The following is a 15,091-nucleotide window of genomic DNA, read 5'->3' on the forward strand; positions in this document are numbered from 1 at the left end:
AAATAAGATTACAAATATATATTTTTCTAAACGTAGGCATTGGTCAATATAAGAAAGATGAAAAGGTTTAAGTTAAATTTTGATCTGTTTTTAAGGGACCAAAATATATACACATACAACAAGGTAAAGTAATGTTTTGTTGGGAACCAACTCCTGTATGCAGTGCATGGCTTCCCAGCACTTCCAGGGAGCCGGGCTGCGTGTTGATTCTCGATCGTCCCTAGCGACGCTCTATTTCGGGGATCTCGGCCTCTTACATCCTGGGCTCTTCGGACCGTCTAGGAGCAGGTAGGGTTTCTGTGACTTCCCCGTTAAGTCCCGATCAGCAGCTGCAGGTTCATCATCTTTGTATGCCGGCGACCCCTTCCGCTCGCCTTGCCTCCGGGGAGGAACTGAAAAGTTGAATTGTCCTCCTTCCCTTTTTTCTCGAGTGGTTGAATACTTTGTTTCAGGTAACTTGACCACTCATGTTGGTTCCTTGGGGCAATCATTTTTGCTCCCCGCCTCTTCCTCGTCTCAGTATTAGTGCTCTCCTGCTCCGTTGGGCTACATGTGTTCTTCTTTGTCCTAGTGTTTGTATGTGATTTGCATATGAATTCCCTATTCTTCCTCATGCCAGTACTTTTTAAGTAGGCCATATTATCTACCCTACAGTAGCACATCGAAGTATTAGGGATTATGGAAGTTAGCACAGGGTAGGTGGGAGCGGAAGCTGGAGACATGTTTTGGACATACCGCATTCTGCCCCGACAGTTGTCCTTAGGCCCATAGGTGGGATCCCTCCCCATGAGATACATTGAACACCACTCCCAGGGGGACTATCGGGTAGCGCCTCACCTCTCTGTCCTCATGGGAAGGGGCTTCCCTTAGGGGAGAAGGTACGACATCCGAGAATTTGTTGAGGTAAGGAGAGTAGGCTAGGATTACAGGGGTGTAAAGGAAAGAAGACAAAGGGGTCCACTATAAGACAAAACGAAAGGGATGCACTTAGTCTCTTTCAGGGTCTCTCTAGGAATACTCTGTGCTTCCCCGACTGGTTGGAGAACTCTTGGCTAGAGTTAGTCTTTGGAATACGGGAGCCTGAAAGCCCAAAACTAGCTAGCACAGAAATAAAGGGCTTTGGAATCCTACAACTCACAACGCAAGAAGAACAGAGAAGAGATTACATATGTCACAGATAGCCTCAAGAGCACACCAAGTCTCAAAGATGGTTTAAGGATTTTACTTAACGATTGTAATGGGTCATCCCAAGGGTCATCCCTCTCTCTTCTCTGGAGACCTACCCTAAATCCTAGAGTGGCCACTAGAGGCCTGTAACCCCTACCATCTAGAATCTGGCCGGCTAGTTGTCAAACACTTCCCTTTGGCACCATTGGCGCAGCGCACCATGGACTTGGCAGATCACTCCCCCAATTGCATAGGGCGACGCCGGTCAAACATGCCCTAGATGTCTTTTAGACGCGTTTTGTGTTCCTGGCTTTCTCTCTTCACTTCTACGCACATTATTATGGCCCCTTGGTATCAGTCTTATGCGTTGCAACGCTGCAGAATTGCTGTTCTTCCCAGCAGACACTCTCACCTGTAATCCCCTGTTAATTGGCTCCTTTGTTCTTCCTTTGTTCTTTCTTCCTGCCTCTTCCTAGTTTCTCTTACCATTGCTCTTCTGGCTACTTCTCCCTTCCTCCCTCAACATAGTCCTGTGGTCTCCTTGGATTCCTCTCTGTTGCCTTACCTTCCTCTCAAGCCCCCATCCTTCTGTGGATTTTTGTGAATTTGTGTTGTGGTTTCTGTTGCTCTGAACTCTCCTGCTATGCCTCAAGTATCTTACTTGGCATTTATGTAGCGCCTTATATATCATTGGTATGAACTCAAAGCGCTGATAGGTTGAACGCCTTCGGGAACCGCAGTTCAAGGCAGTAGAGGGAGAGTGTCATATGGTGCGTGGGCGCACCAGATATTTGTGCAGCTGGTGTAGTTGTTGCATGACCGCTGCTTCCTTCTGGTAGGTGTGGTGCTAATGAAATCAGTTGGATGTGTTCAGTCTGGAGGGTGGACACCCAGACTGAGTTCTGGCTGTGTTAGGCCTGAGGAGACGCCTAAGCTAGCCGGTATGTCCAGAGTATCCCCTTCATGCTATACTACTAGGAGGCTTTTTTCCCCAGGCTTGGGTTTCCCTCAATTGGGCCGTCAGTCCCATGGTCACTGGCTGCTTTTATTCATTCTCCAGATCAGAGGGCATGGTGCCTTCCTATAGAGGTCAGCCTTACCTCTTCATGTCATGTGCACTCAAATAAGTAAGGTAAGGTTTGCATCTACAACTAGTAGTGAAGCCCTAAAGGCTACTGCCTTATCGCTTACACTCTTTGCAATTGTTTTAGGTGAACCCTAACCTGCAGTTTCACAAGAATGATATCAAGAAGTGGTGCCTTGACTCTGTTTACCTTACGCTCTTTGGCCTGATGTTCTTTCCTTCATTCCCCTCCCTTCTACTCTTTTCCTCCCATGCTGCCCTTCATCTCCCTTCTCTTCCTCTCTCTCCCTCCAATATTCTTCAGTCTCATGCCCACTAGTTCTCTCCCCTCCCACTACTCCCCAATCCCACTCCACCTCCTCAATCCCACTCCTACTCTCTATTCCCTCTAGGATCTTCTGCGGCTTTCTGCTGCATATCTCGCCGGTAGACTGTATGTTCTGTACTTTATCATAAGGAATCCTGGTCTCGGCATTTCTGAAAGAGAAGAGATTACATTGGCGAGCATGTTGTACGGCAGGTATAGGATGAGCAAATGTGGCACTTTGAATTTGTAGCGAGGCACATGTGGTACAGAGGCTGGAGCACTCGCAACTCCCTCACTTTACCTGTCACGCATCGCCCCTTTTGGGCACCGATTAAACCCAGCATGACTGGACAGTTTGCCAAAAGTCAGAAGGACAGGGAGCTGTATCCAGTGGTAGGACATTAGACCATTATTTGCTAAATACTCTGTGCTATGTTAGTTTGGCTTTCCTGTGCACTTTAACCATAATAAAGAAATTGAAACTGAAACTGTGGCTCTTGGTTATTTTCTTGGTTACCCGTCACTTGTGGTAGGCATTGGAGTCAAAACCTGGAATGTCCTACCTCTGAAAAGCTTAAGCAACCTCCAAAAGATTACCTTTTCAAGTGTCAAAACCTGGTTCATTCTCACTTAAACCCTGATATGTGAATTCCCTTTATTGCCACAGCACTAAGAGGCCACTCTATTGTTGTAATGGGGTTTAAAAAACCGAACATAGCAGTAATTGCTGTACCTAACCTTTGAATATTGATCCAAATTTCACCTGTGCTTTGCAGGGTTTAAAATGTTAATTCCGATAGATTCATTTAGCTTTAGGCAAATACATACATAAATGGAACTCTACCTTACTCATTGTGTTGCATTGCCATCTGATGTGGGAGTACTGTGGAATTAATTCATGAAAGTACATTCTTCCAATATTGAAACATGTTATTTATAAACAGTAAAGTTCCTGTCATTTTGTCTTACCATAGGCTTATTCAGGATACCATTGCCTTCATTCAAAACTTGGGAGATGAGTGTGCAGCTAATAGTGCAACTGAGAGGTAAACATCTGAAATGTTTTGGAATCACACTTGATCAATTCTAGTTTCTAAAAGTATGAAGTAGATGATGCAAATACAGACCTTTCACGTATGTACTCTATTTCGGGTTTCAAGTAAAGTTTTGAAAGGTAAAATATTTCCAGCATGATTTCTTGAGTTTGTGACCATATTTGCAGCTTAGTATCTTGATATTGAAACTGCTATTGTTTTGATCATGCCAGTGTTGCGTTAATGGGTATTGATATATATATGATACTTCATTTATAATGCACCTATATGCAAGTGTTTCAAGGCGTGACAAGACAAGGGTGAGAAGACAGAAGGAGGACAGGACAAGCTAGGCCTTATGTCATTCAGATTGTGCAAGTGTGACAGCGCAAAGTGCCATCAGGGCAGCATTGTTCTGAGTAAGTGCAGCCAGGTCTGCTGGGCTCTGGGTAAGTGCGAAAAGTCCTGCGCACTTGGGATGTAGAAGTTACAATTACAGTCCCAAGTGCGCGGTAGGCTTGGAGGCAGTGCAAGGGAGACTAATCATGGAAGCGCCTGGTACCTGGTGACAATGACAGAGAACAATGAGCAAGTTCATGAATGGGGACAATACATTGAGAGGCACTGGCCTGGCACTGAACAGCTACTCTGATACCCTCCATAGCATGTGTGTGATTTTTGATGTGCCACATCCATGTGTATATATTTTCTCTAAACCAACTTTAGTTAAGTTGCCCGCATTTATCGCAACAAAATCCCTGAAATTCAGCGCTTTTGGGAAGACCTGACCGGCTTAACTCAGCACGTTCCCATTGATGTCCCCCTTAATGCCATTTTGTATGTCATTGTGTATCCCTTCTCTTATGTATGTGCTCATGGGTTTTGCAACAGGAACGCAGCAGATAAAACCGGTCATGACTTACCAAATGCACTGAATTTTTATTGGTTTTGTTGGTATAAATTTGGGCAACTTAACTAAACTTGTTAAAGTTTTGTCAGTGAATTTCAAGTGTGTTGTTACATCTCTCGCATCAGAAAAAAAGAGTTGGAAACATTTTCATTTCTGAAAAGCCTGTCTTCTGAAATGCACCAGGGGAGATATCTCTATAATTTTGGGATAAGGGAGGGGTACCCCGTTCTCCATCCAATATTTAATGAGGTACTGGACGCAATAACCCCAGATCCACAAAGGATCGCAAATCAAAGCTTCGTGCCAAAGTTGTTTCGTACCTGGTGCAATTCAGACCAGCAGTTTTTGCTGTGTGCTCGAGCAAAAATGTTCTTTTTTTGTCTATGGGAAAATGAATGGGGACTAGGCCGAAACGGTATACAGTGATAATAACTAATTAGAAAATAACGAATATCCTTTTTTTTTTAATAAACTTTATTTTTGGTTGCATGTCACAGTACACTCGTCGTAGTTTCCATATACATGGTACAGATATATTATGCACATTGATAACCCACTTTCTTTTACAGTCCTTCCCTCTACATCAGGCGCATGCATTTATAAAGAAATATAGTGCAAAGAAAAGGAAAACATATTGCATTTGGATAACAGTTCAGCATGACATATCATTTACACTATCGCTATCAGAGTTTTCTGGGTATAAAGAGGTTTCGTCCAGATATGTCCTAAATGGAGCCCAACTGTCTTTTGGTTTGCATGGAAAGGGTACCATTCCCACATAGCCTTCTTCACATTCATTTACATATGTCAATGCTGAAAGGAACTGTTCTGCGGTCGGAGCCTGAGTGCTCTTCCATTTCTGGAGGATACATTTCTTTGCAACTGCGCAGGCGACATTGAACAGCCTCCTGATTTTTTTCTGGGACCTTTCCAATGTCCCCGAACAGGTATTTCAGAGGGTTGAGGTTTGCAGGGATTTGTGTTATATCCTCACGGATATTAGCCACTGTGCGCCACAATTCTGCTACCTGGGGGCATGCCCAGTACATGTAAAAAGAGTCCCTGGGGCATGGCATTTCGGGCAGTTATCTGATAGTGTTATAGAATTTTGCCATTTTTGCCAGAGTAAAGTGTGGCTACTTCAGGATCTTGAACTGTATTAGTCTCAGGCCTACATTCAATAACAACTTTTTAGATAGTAGGCAGTATCTGTCCATTTCCCTGTCTCAATTGTAGTGCCCATGTTTTTTCCCATGATGCCTTGATGGTGTTTCGTGTTTCCATGTGTGTCTGGACTATATTGTATAGTTTGGACACCCCTGTGCCCGCCTGAGAGTACAATGACTGGTAACACATGTTCGGGAGGTTCATCTGGAAATGTGGGCCACCATTTCTTGAACGCCGCTTTCATGCGGTGAAATTTGAGAGTGATCAGTTGGTTTCTACCAACCGAATCTGCAGTCTTCAGAGGTCACGAATTTGCCATTTGGAAACATGGTTTTCATTGTGAACTTGTATTCTGGGAGACAGCTTTTCTGGATGCTGGTGTCGTACGTTGGTACAATGCCTGGGAAGTTCCAGAGCGGCCTGGGAGTCATAGGGGGTACCTATGTGGAGTCGTTTGCTGATTGCGGCCCATGCTGCGACTGTACAGGAGGCAGGGTCAAACTTACAATCGTCTTTATACGATTTCTTGAATATAATGGATCGCAAGTCTGTTGGGCGGACTGAGTGTCGCTCGATAGGTATGTGTGGTGTACTGTCCAAGAGGTCTTGCCAAAACTTTGCGTAGTGTGCCTGTGCCACATAATAGTATAGCTCGAAGTCGGGGGCCGCAAAGCCTCCCTTGTCATAGGGTTCAACCAACTTGTCCCACCTCATTCTGTTTGCACCCCCGTTCCACACGAAAGTGGTGGCCATAGATCGAAGGTTGTCAAAAAAGGGTCTGCCCGGCCATATAGGGACGTTGCAGAAGATATAAAGGAGCTTAGGGAGTACTGTCATCTTGAGTACCGCTTTACGGCCAGCAAGGGATATGGGGAGTTTAGCCCAAATTTGAAGTTTCGAATATATGTTTTGTAAAGTGGATTCATAGTTGTCTATATAAAGGGAGTTGCTGTCACGAGAGACCAGGATTCCCAAGTATCTGATGTAGTCGGGAGCCCATGAGAAGCCATGTGTGTTTGTGGGGCAAGTAGTAGCACGTGTTAATGGGAAGATTTCGGACTTGGCGATATTGATCTTGTAGCCTGAATGTGAGGTGAATTCACTTATCACGCCCAGTATGGGGGACAGGTTCTTTTCTGGTTCTCGAACATATAGCAGCGGGTCGTCAGCGTATAGTGAGATGGCTTGGTACGCCCCGGCCATATATATGCCCCTCAGCTCTTGCTCGGCCCTAATTGCGGCCGCCACTGGTTCTATTGTAAGAGCGAAAAGTATAGGGGAAAAGGGGCACCCCTGCCTGGTTCCTCTGCAAAGTGAATTGGCTATATAGGGTTCGATTGGTCAATACCTTGGCTTTGGGTGAAGAATACAGAAGCCTAATGCATCCTGTCAGGTAAGGGCTGAATCCGAATTTGTGGAGGACCTCGAACATATATAGCCATGAAACCGAGTCAAACGCCTTTTCTGCGTCTAGTGATATGGCTGCTGCTTGAGCCCCTGGCTTGATCTGTGCCAGTATGCTGAACAGCCTTCGCAAGTTTAGGGCCGTGGATCTCGTGGGGATGAATCCACACTGGTCAGGGTGTATTAGGGTTGTCATTTTAGGAAGCAATCTGGTGGCCAGTACTTTTGCATAGATTTTGGCGTCAGTGTTAATCAAGGACAGGGGGCGGTATGAGGAGCGTTCATGGGGCGGACGCCTGGGCTTCAATAGCACCGTGATGACCGCGTCTGACATTGATTCTGGGAGTGAACCGGCATTTATGGCCTCCTCCCACACAAGGGTTAGTATCGGGGCCAGAATAGAGAAGCATGATTTGTATAGGTCGGCATTTAGACCGTCCAGTCCTGGGGTTTTACCCGCCGCCAATGATTTAATCGCCTCAGCAATTTCATCGCTCGTTATGGGTTGCTAGAGGGACCAGTTGTCCTCTAAGGTCAACGTAGGGAGGGCAATCTTACTCAGGTATGTCTGTATATCGTTTTGTGTACATCTATCATGATTGGCATATAGATTGGTATAATAATGTGAAAATGTGAGGTTTATTTCGTTTTCCCCGTTGATTACTTTTCCTCCTTCTGTTAGGATGCTCCTAATGGGGGTATGATCGTATTCGTTACGGAGGATGCGGGCCAGATGTGACCTGCTCTATTGCCCTCCCCGTATTTGCGTGCTCTGGCTGGGATGGCCATGTATTGTTGCTCTTTGGTTGCCAGATCATTGAAAGTTTGGAGATGCAAATTAATATCAGCCAGAATGCGCTTGCCATGGGACATACTGTACTCAGTTTCGAGTGCTTGCAGGAGTGATTCTGTGTTATCCAGATCAGCTCTAACGGCTTTAAGAAGGCAAGTTGTTTTGGACATCAAATTACCCCGTACCCATACCTTGAACGTCTCCCATATGGTTTCCCAGCTATCCACGGAGCCTTTGTTCAGCTGGAAGAATTCTTCCATATCGGTATGAAGTGCTTCTACGACATTTGGGTCTTTTAATATGTTGGGGGGCATCTTCCATCGGTGTGCTGAGCGGTTGATGTCGGGGAACAGTATGTCTAGGGTAACCGGGGAATGGTCCGAGAGTGTGCGAGGGAGGATTTCGCAACGCTCGATACAGTTGATCAGAGGGGACGAGATGAGCCAGTAATCTATTCTGGATTCAGCATCATGGACTGAGGAGTAGAACGTGTAGTTTCGATGGGTAGGGTGGGTCCCTCTCCAGGCATCGGAGAGAGTAAGTTCCTCTTGGGCGTGGCGTATAATGTTTGCCGCTTTAGTGAGAGTTCTAGGTTTGGTGGAAGACCTATCCAGCGTGGTGTCAAGTATAGTGTTGAGGTCCCCTCCCCACAAGATCCAGACATTCGTCGTTGGGCCTATTTCTGCGAGGAGCTGTATGTAGAACTCTGGGTCTTCTAGGTTTGGACCATATGTGTTGACCAATATAAGCTTTTCGCCAGCCACCGTGGCCCAAACCACGACATATCTACCTTGTGGGTCTATCTTGCATTTTTCAGTGGAGAACCCCAGTGAGGGGTGTATCAGTGTGATGACACCTCTATTTTGGGAAGAGTATTCCGTATAATGTCTATTGTTACCCCATTGCCGCAAGATACTCTCGTGGGTGGATTTTAATGCATGGGTCTCTTGGAGCATAGCTATATGTGGGTGGTGCCTATTGATGTATGCTCCCACTTTGCTGGCTTTCGCCCTGTTATTTAACCCCCGAATGTTCCAGGTAAGCAATTTCAATTGTAGCCCCATGGATGTTCTACTTTTTTGCGCCATTTCCGTGTATCATGATAACGCTTGAGGTTAGTGGGTATTCTCATAAGGGAGACCAGCGAGTGTAACAGTGAGTGCAATTTTAACAATAGAAAACCAAAAAAAACCTTTTGCCTCACGCCCAACCGGGGCCCTCTGAGGCGTTAACATTGTTCTCCAGAAGTAGAAGCGTCCCGTGTTACCCATACCCGCACCCTCCCACACCATCATGCCCAACTTGATGATGATCCCTTTTTACTAACTTGTGGATAGTCCCAAAGAAGGGGTCGAGTGCAGCAACTCTGCTTCGTGGTCGAGGGCACCTCATCCGGCGGCATTCAAGGATAAGGAGCAGAGGTGCATCTCTGCCTCTCCTTGCTTCAAACATTTCCGATGGCCCAGAGAGACCATTTATGGCTACACCTGATCCCTTGGAGTAATGATTCAAGCTACACTGGCTGCTGTAGGTCATTTTGGTTGAGTTCCTGTCTCCCAGGTGGAAGGTGTCTCGAGGCTTCCATGTAAGTCAAGGCTGCTGCAGGGGATTCAAAGAAATGCGCTCTTCTGCCGTGCTGTATACGAAGCTTAGCCGGATAAAGAAGGGCGTAGGGGACCTGTCGCAGTCGCAGCTGGCGCTTGATGGTTTCATAGGATCACATTTGAGTTTGGACTCCTGCTGAGAAATCCGGATAGATGTGGATGTGATCATTGCCGATTCTCAGGGGCCCCTTTCTCTCTAGCCAGCTTGAGGACGGCGTCTCTGTCTCTGTAATTCAGCAATTTGGCTATAACCGTGCGGGGGGGAGCCCCGGGTCTGGGCGGTGGAGCAAGGGAACGATGTGCCCGCTCAACCAGTAACTGAGGCGAAAAAGCATCTTCCCCAAGGAGGGATTTCAGAAGGTCTTCGATTCGGGACTCCATTGGACCTTTGCAGAAGGACTCCGAAAGGCCTACTATTCGGATGTTGTTCCGTCTGGAGCGAGATTCCAAATCGTCACACTTCTCACAGAGTTTATCCATTTCCCCCCTTAGGAGAGATATATCTTGGGTGTTTTGCCGGGTCGCATCCTCGTTCGCACCAATTCTGTCTTCAGCCTCAGTGATTCTGGCACTTTCTTTGTCAAGTCGGGTTTTTAGTGAACTAATTGTGGAGACAATGTCATCAAGTTTAACGTTGATAGCCTTTGTACCGTGGTGAGTAGATGGTCAAATTTCGAGTCTTCCGACACCAAGGAGGAAGCAGGGGGTTGTAGGGCTGGGCTTTTGGGAGGCAATTGTGAACTCGTAAATGAGTCCATGGGACCTGTCTTTCTGCTCTTGCCCACGTTCTTACCAGGCATTGTTGAAGTAGTGAAGCAGCCTGCGCCAATGAATGTGGGAAAGCCGCACCCCAAGGTGCTGCAGCAGGCGGCTCAAGTTAGGTATGAAGTCCGTAAGGGCCCCGGCGCGTCCGCTGCACCGCCTGTGCCACAATGATATGTTACGTGGGCGACACAGATTAATATTCTTCAGAGCTGGGGTGCATAGATGCGCACAGCGTGATCGGGCGGCAACAGGCTCAGAACCTGCCAGATAGGAGCATGGAGTGGCTTAGTGGGCGCCAACCGTGTCCACCAAGGACAGTATCAGAATACGCGTGGCATGTGCCGATGGTGTTGGGACGACTGGATTGTGACCTCCCACGTTGATGCGGGTAACAACTATGTATTATTTCTGAAAGGAGTGTGCCACTTGTGCATGCTGTCCAAGAGAAGTATATTGGTATCCAAGTGGAGGACAGTCTTGAGCCCGGGGCGACGACCGCGGCGCCTTGGGCAAGGTTGAATAATCAAGCTCCCCACCGAGGGGATTGCCGGGGGTTTGTGGTGCCTCCCGCACGCCCGAGGGCCCCACCTGCCACCACTGTATGTACCTGTTGTCGAGGGGGGGGTGGTTTTGCCCCCTCCAGTTCCCAGCGTTCAGGTCGGAGGCAGCGTAAGAAGCGCCCGGACCTCGCCGCGCGCCCCAATGTTCCACCGCACCTCAAGTCGTCACGTCTCTTCGCTTCTCCGTGCCCTCCTCTCCGCTGCCGAGAGGTGCTGGCGGGGTTATCCGGCCCAAGCCGCCGAGCTGTTAGAGAGAATGAGAACTGGTCCGAAGCGGGTGCACAGGCACATAGAAGGCAGTGAGGGAGGACGGGCAAGACAGCGCCCCGCGTCTGATGCAGGTCGTAAAGCAGGATGTTGCTGGGCATAAGCACCGAGGGGCTCCACGTCCGTAGTTCACCAGCCCCGTTCAGCCCATTGCGAGGCCCGGGCGCGTCGGGGAGCAGCGGCCCTCACGTGGATGCCTGTGGAGCTGTAAGGCAGCCCGGGTCTGCAGTCCACAGGCTTGGAGTGTCCGATTTCGGTCGGGACTTCGCCTGCGAGTACAGGAGTATCACGGGGAGCAGCGTAGAAGTTTTCTGAGGCTTGATGCACCCTGGAACTGGGATAAAAATTCAATGAGGATTCATGCCGGAGAGGAGCTCCTCACCTAGGCGGCCATCTTGTTGCGCAACAGCGCCCCCTTTCATAACGAATATCCTTTAATGAATCAAAAATAACGAAAAAAAATGAATTTTATATTAAAAGTGTATATTGGTTGGTAAGGGATTAAAAGAGGTGGGGAGGGTGGTGTAATAAAGACAGTGAAACGGGCGGCTTGGGGAGGGACAAACCCCCCCCCGAATTGAAAAACAAAATAAATCAGGTTTTCATTATTTTTGGTTAGATAAAATGTTTTACTTATTTATTCATTAGGTATTATCACATGGAACCGGCCAAAACTGTGTTTTATTATTTATTAAAAATGTTCTATCACTTTTTTCATTTTTTATTGGATATTTCTTGAACATTTCCATTCTGGGGGAGCTGGTGCATACAATTCTGTCTCATAGGAGTCAAAAGCTATTAGCAATTCATTTATTTGATTTCCTATAGTACTCAACATACAATTTAACTATAAATATATTCAGTGAAAAAACATTGTTAAAGGGACGTTATTGTTAAGTTGCACTAATAAAAACCTATCCAAACAAGTGGATAACGTGTTGAAAGGATATTATAGTTGCAAGTAAAATCGGGGGGAAAAAAACAGAAATTCGCCAGTTATGGTAAGCTAATCAACCATAACTCGCGCCACCACCGTGCACTGCTAAGACTAACGCCTATGACTTCAAAGATGACATCACAAATGTTATTCGCGAACACTGTGGGCCCCCGGATAACTAAAAAGTGCTTTTTTGAGCAATCCAAGGTGTTTTGCGCCTAAACTTCACCCTTGCAGAGGTACTAGACCATACCCTGGTCCATCTAGAGACTTTTTTGGAACTTTTGAGCCCAGCTCGGAGTCCGAAGTGTTCGCGGAGCGTGCAATTGTTCGCAGAGCGCTCCCCAGCACCCATATAAAAGGCCACATCCCAGTGCTGCTCCTCATTCTGTTTTTGGATACCCAGGACAGAGCACTGAGCCAGATGGCAGCTTGCTGGTTTTCCTGTTGCTGGTTTTCCTGGTTTGCTGACTTGCTAATTTCTTCAAGAATGGCATCCATTGCTGTTTCTGCTGGCTTGTCAGCACCACCCCCACCACCACCAACTTCTGGAGGGCCTGGGGAGGGGACAGGTGTGGTGATGCAGAGGCGGAGCAGGAAGGTAGTGGAAGCCCCCACGTTGCAGCCGGTACTCGTACCATAGGACAATTCAGGAGCGCTCTTGATGGCTATACAGACCCTGTGCACAGAGATTAGGACGAGGATGCCCTTACCCCCCACTGAGGACCTAGCGAAGCCTGGTCCGTCGGGGAGCCGAGTCCATCCTCCTCCCCCCTTTCAGCCTTCAGCCCCATCCCCTCCTCCGAGGGATGAGACTGGAACGGAGATGTCAACGACTGGGACAGACGACGACGACAGTGGTGATGACGGAATGGACCTCCCCTCACCACCTCCTCGGGCCTCCCCGCCTGACGGAATTGGCTCCATCCACGCCGTGATCGCCAGGGCATCTGAGCTCTTCCAGCTCTGCCCCGAAGAACAGAAGAATGAAGGTTTCCTCTACCAACGGCGGGAGGCCAAGAGGAAGACTGTCCTCTCAATCCCGTTACTGGACGACATCTGGGACGAGGGGCTGGCGCTCCTGAAGAACCTGATCACAGCTCCTGCCAGGAGTGGCCGGTATGAGAAGAAATACTGGGTCCCGGACTCTGCCCCTATGTGTCTCAGGGCACAGCCATCCCCGGATTCGGTGGTCTCTGCGGCGGCCACGAAGAAGGCGGTGGGGGGCGACGGCTTCAACTTCAACATCCCCACAGGACGGGGAGGGGAAGAAGTTGGACGCCACGGACAACGAGTCATCTCGTTGGTGGCGATGACGATTAAAGCGGCCCTCGCGATCGTGGCATGCTACGACAGGGAGCTGTGGTTCTAGATCGCGCCCTTGCTGGACTTCCTCCCAGGCAACAAGAGGACTGAGGCCCTGAAGATCCTGTAGGAAGGCGAAGTGGCGTCGGACCACGCCATCATGGTGGACACAGACATCGCCGACACCGGCTTTCGTCAGATGGGCAACAGCGTTTGCCTTTGCCGGCGCGGTTGGCTCAAGGCCACCGACTTCCACCAAGACGTGCAGACCAAGGTTCAGAACATGCCCTTCGACGGGAACAACCTGTTCGGCAAGACAGTGGACGACTCTCTGCAGGCCATCAAAGTGGACACCGAGACGGCTCGGGCTTTGGGTGGTGTTCGACGACGGCCGTCCTTTTGGAACTCTGGAGGCAAGCAAGGTGCCTCCAAAGGATTCGGCAGCGGTTCCTCGTCGTACCGCCAAGCGGCCCGCTCCTCGTCGCAGGAGGCCTACAGAGGACGCGGCAAGACAAGCAGATCCCGTCGTCGTCTCCAAGGAGGCCAAGGCCACAACGAAGCAGGATTGAACCGACCGTGGCGTCGGGCCCCCACCTGAGCACCCCGGTGGGAGGCCGGCTGGCGAAATTCATCAGCGTGTGGGAGTCCATCTCCACCGACCATTGGGTGCTGGATGCCCTGGCCCGCGGGCACACCCTGGAATTTCAAAAGAGGTGCCCCCATATTCCACCCGTGGCCAGGAAGGAAAACCACCTCCCCAAACTGCTGCTGGAGGTACGGCCAATGCTAAGGGAGCTATCAAACTCGTCCCAAAGAGGCTCCGGAGTGTACTCGCGACACTTTCTCGTCCGAAAGAAGACCGGCGGTTGGCGACCCATGCTGGACCTTCGTCATCTAAACAAGTACATCAGGTTCCAGATGGTCACCCTCCAGCATGTGCTGGGACAGCTGGAGGAAGGCGACTTCCTATCGTCTCTGGACTTGGAGGATGCCTACTTCCACATCCCCATTCTAAAAGGACATCGAAAATACCTGCGATTTGTGGTCCAAGGGCGACACTATCAGTTCAAGGCTCTGCCCTTCGGATGGAAGTCAGCACCCAGAGTGTTCACCAAGTGTCTACACCAGTTGCGGCGCGGCTGCGCCTGCAGGGGATCCACGTCTACCCCTACCTGGACGATTGGCTCATCCGAGCAAAGTCAAGAGAACTCGCTGTCGATCGCACAGCGAAGACCATCCAACTGCTCACGGATCTGGGATTCTTGATCAACTTCGTGAAATCCCGCTTGGTACCGTCACAAGTTGCCCTGTTCCTGGGAGCCAGGCTCGACACAGTGGCGCGATTGGCTTTGCCGTCTGAGGAAAGGACGAAGGCCATCCTGGGCAGGGGACAACGGCTGTTGACCTTGGACGTGGCCAGGGTGAGGTTGATCAAGTTCCTACTCTGCATGATGTCCTCGTGCATCTACCTCGTGCGCCGATACAGGCTGCGGATGCAACCTCTGCAGGAGTTCCTCGATGCCCGTTGGATGCAAGCGGCGGCAGCTTCAAAGACAGGATTTCACTAAACTTTCCACCAAGCGATCCGGTGGTGGGGCACCCGCGCGCATCTGACGGCGAGCATGGACTTCCAGACCCCTGCACATCAGGAAACGGTGACGACGGATGCCTCCCTGGAGGGATGGGGAGCGCACACCGGAGATCTCCACGCAAGAGGCCTTTGGCTCCCGGAGGAGAGGTCGCTGCACATCAATGTCCTGGATATCCGAGCCATGTTCTGGGCCCTC

At 49.1% G+C, this 15,091-nt stretch overlaps 1 protein-coding gene across 6 annotated transcripts in view; it reads left to right on the forward strand.

The window, feature by feature from the left end:
• The window catches only part of TARBP1 (TAR (HIV-1) RNA binding protein 1), a 2,688,190-nt gene that overhangs the window by 1,862,419 nt on the left and 810,680 nt on the right, over nucleotides 1–15,091 (forward strand). For all 6 annotated transcript variants that reach the window (XM_069607367.1, XM_069607363.1, XM_069607366.1 and 3 more), the window contains exon 19: nucleotides 3,533–3,604. In XM_069607367.1, the coding sequence (XP_069463468.1) occupies nucleotides 3,533–3,604 (72 nt within the window). The remainder of the gene's footprint in view (nucleotides 1–3,532; nucleotides 3,605–15,091) is intronic.

This window comes from Ambystoma mexicanum, chromosome 4q (genome assembly GCF_040938575.1).
Source record: "Ambystoma mexicanum isolate Mex_15411 chromosome 4q, UKY_AmexF1_1, whole genome shotgun sequence".
Taxonomy (NCBI): domain Eukaryota; kingdom Metazoa; phylum Chordata; class Amphibia; order Caudata; family Ambystomatidae; genus Ambystoma; species Ambystoma mexicanum.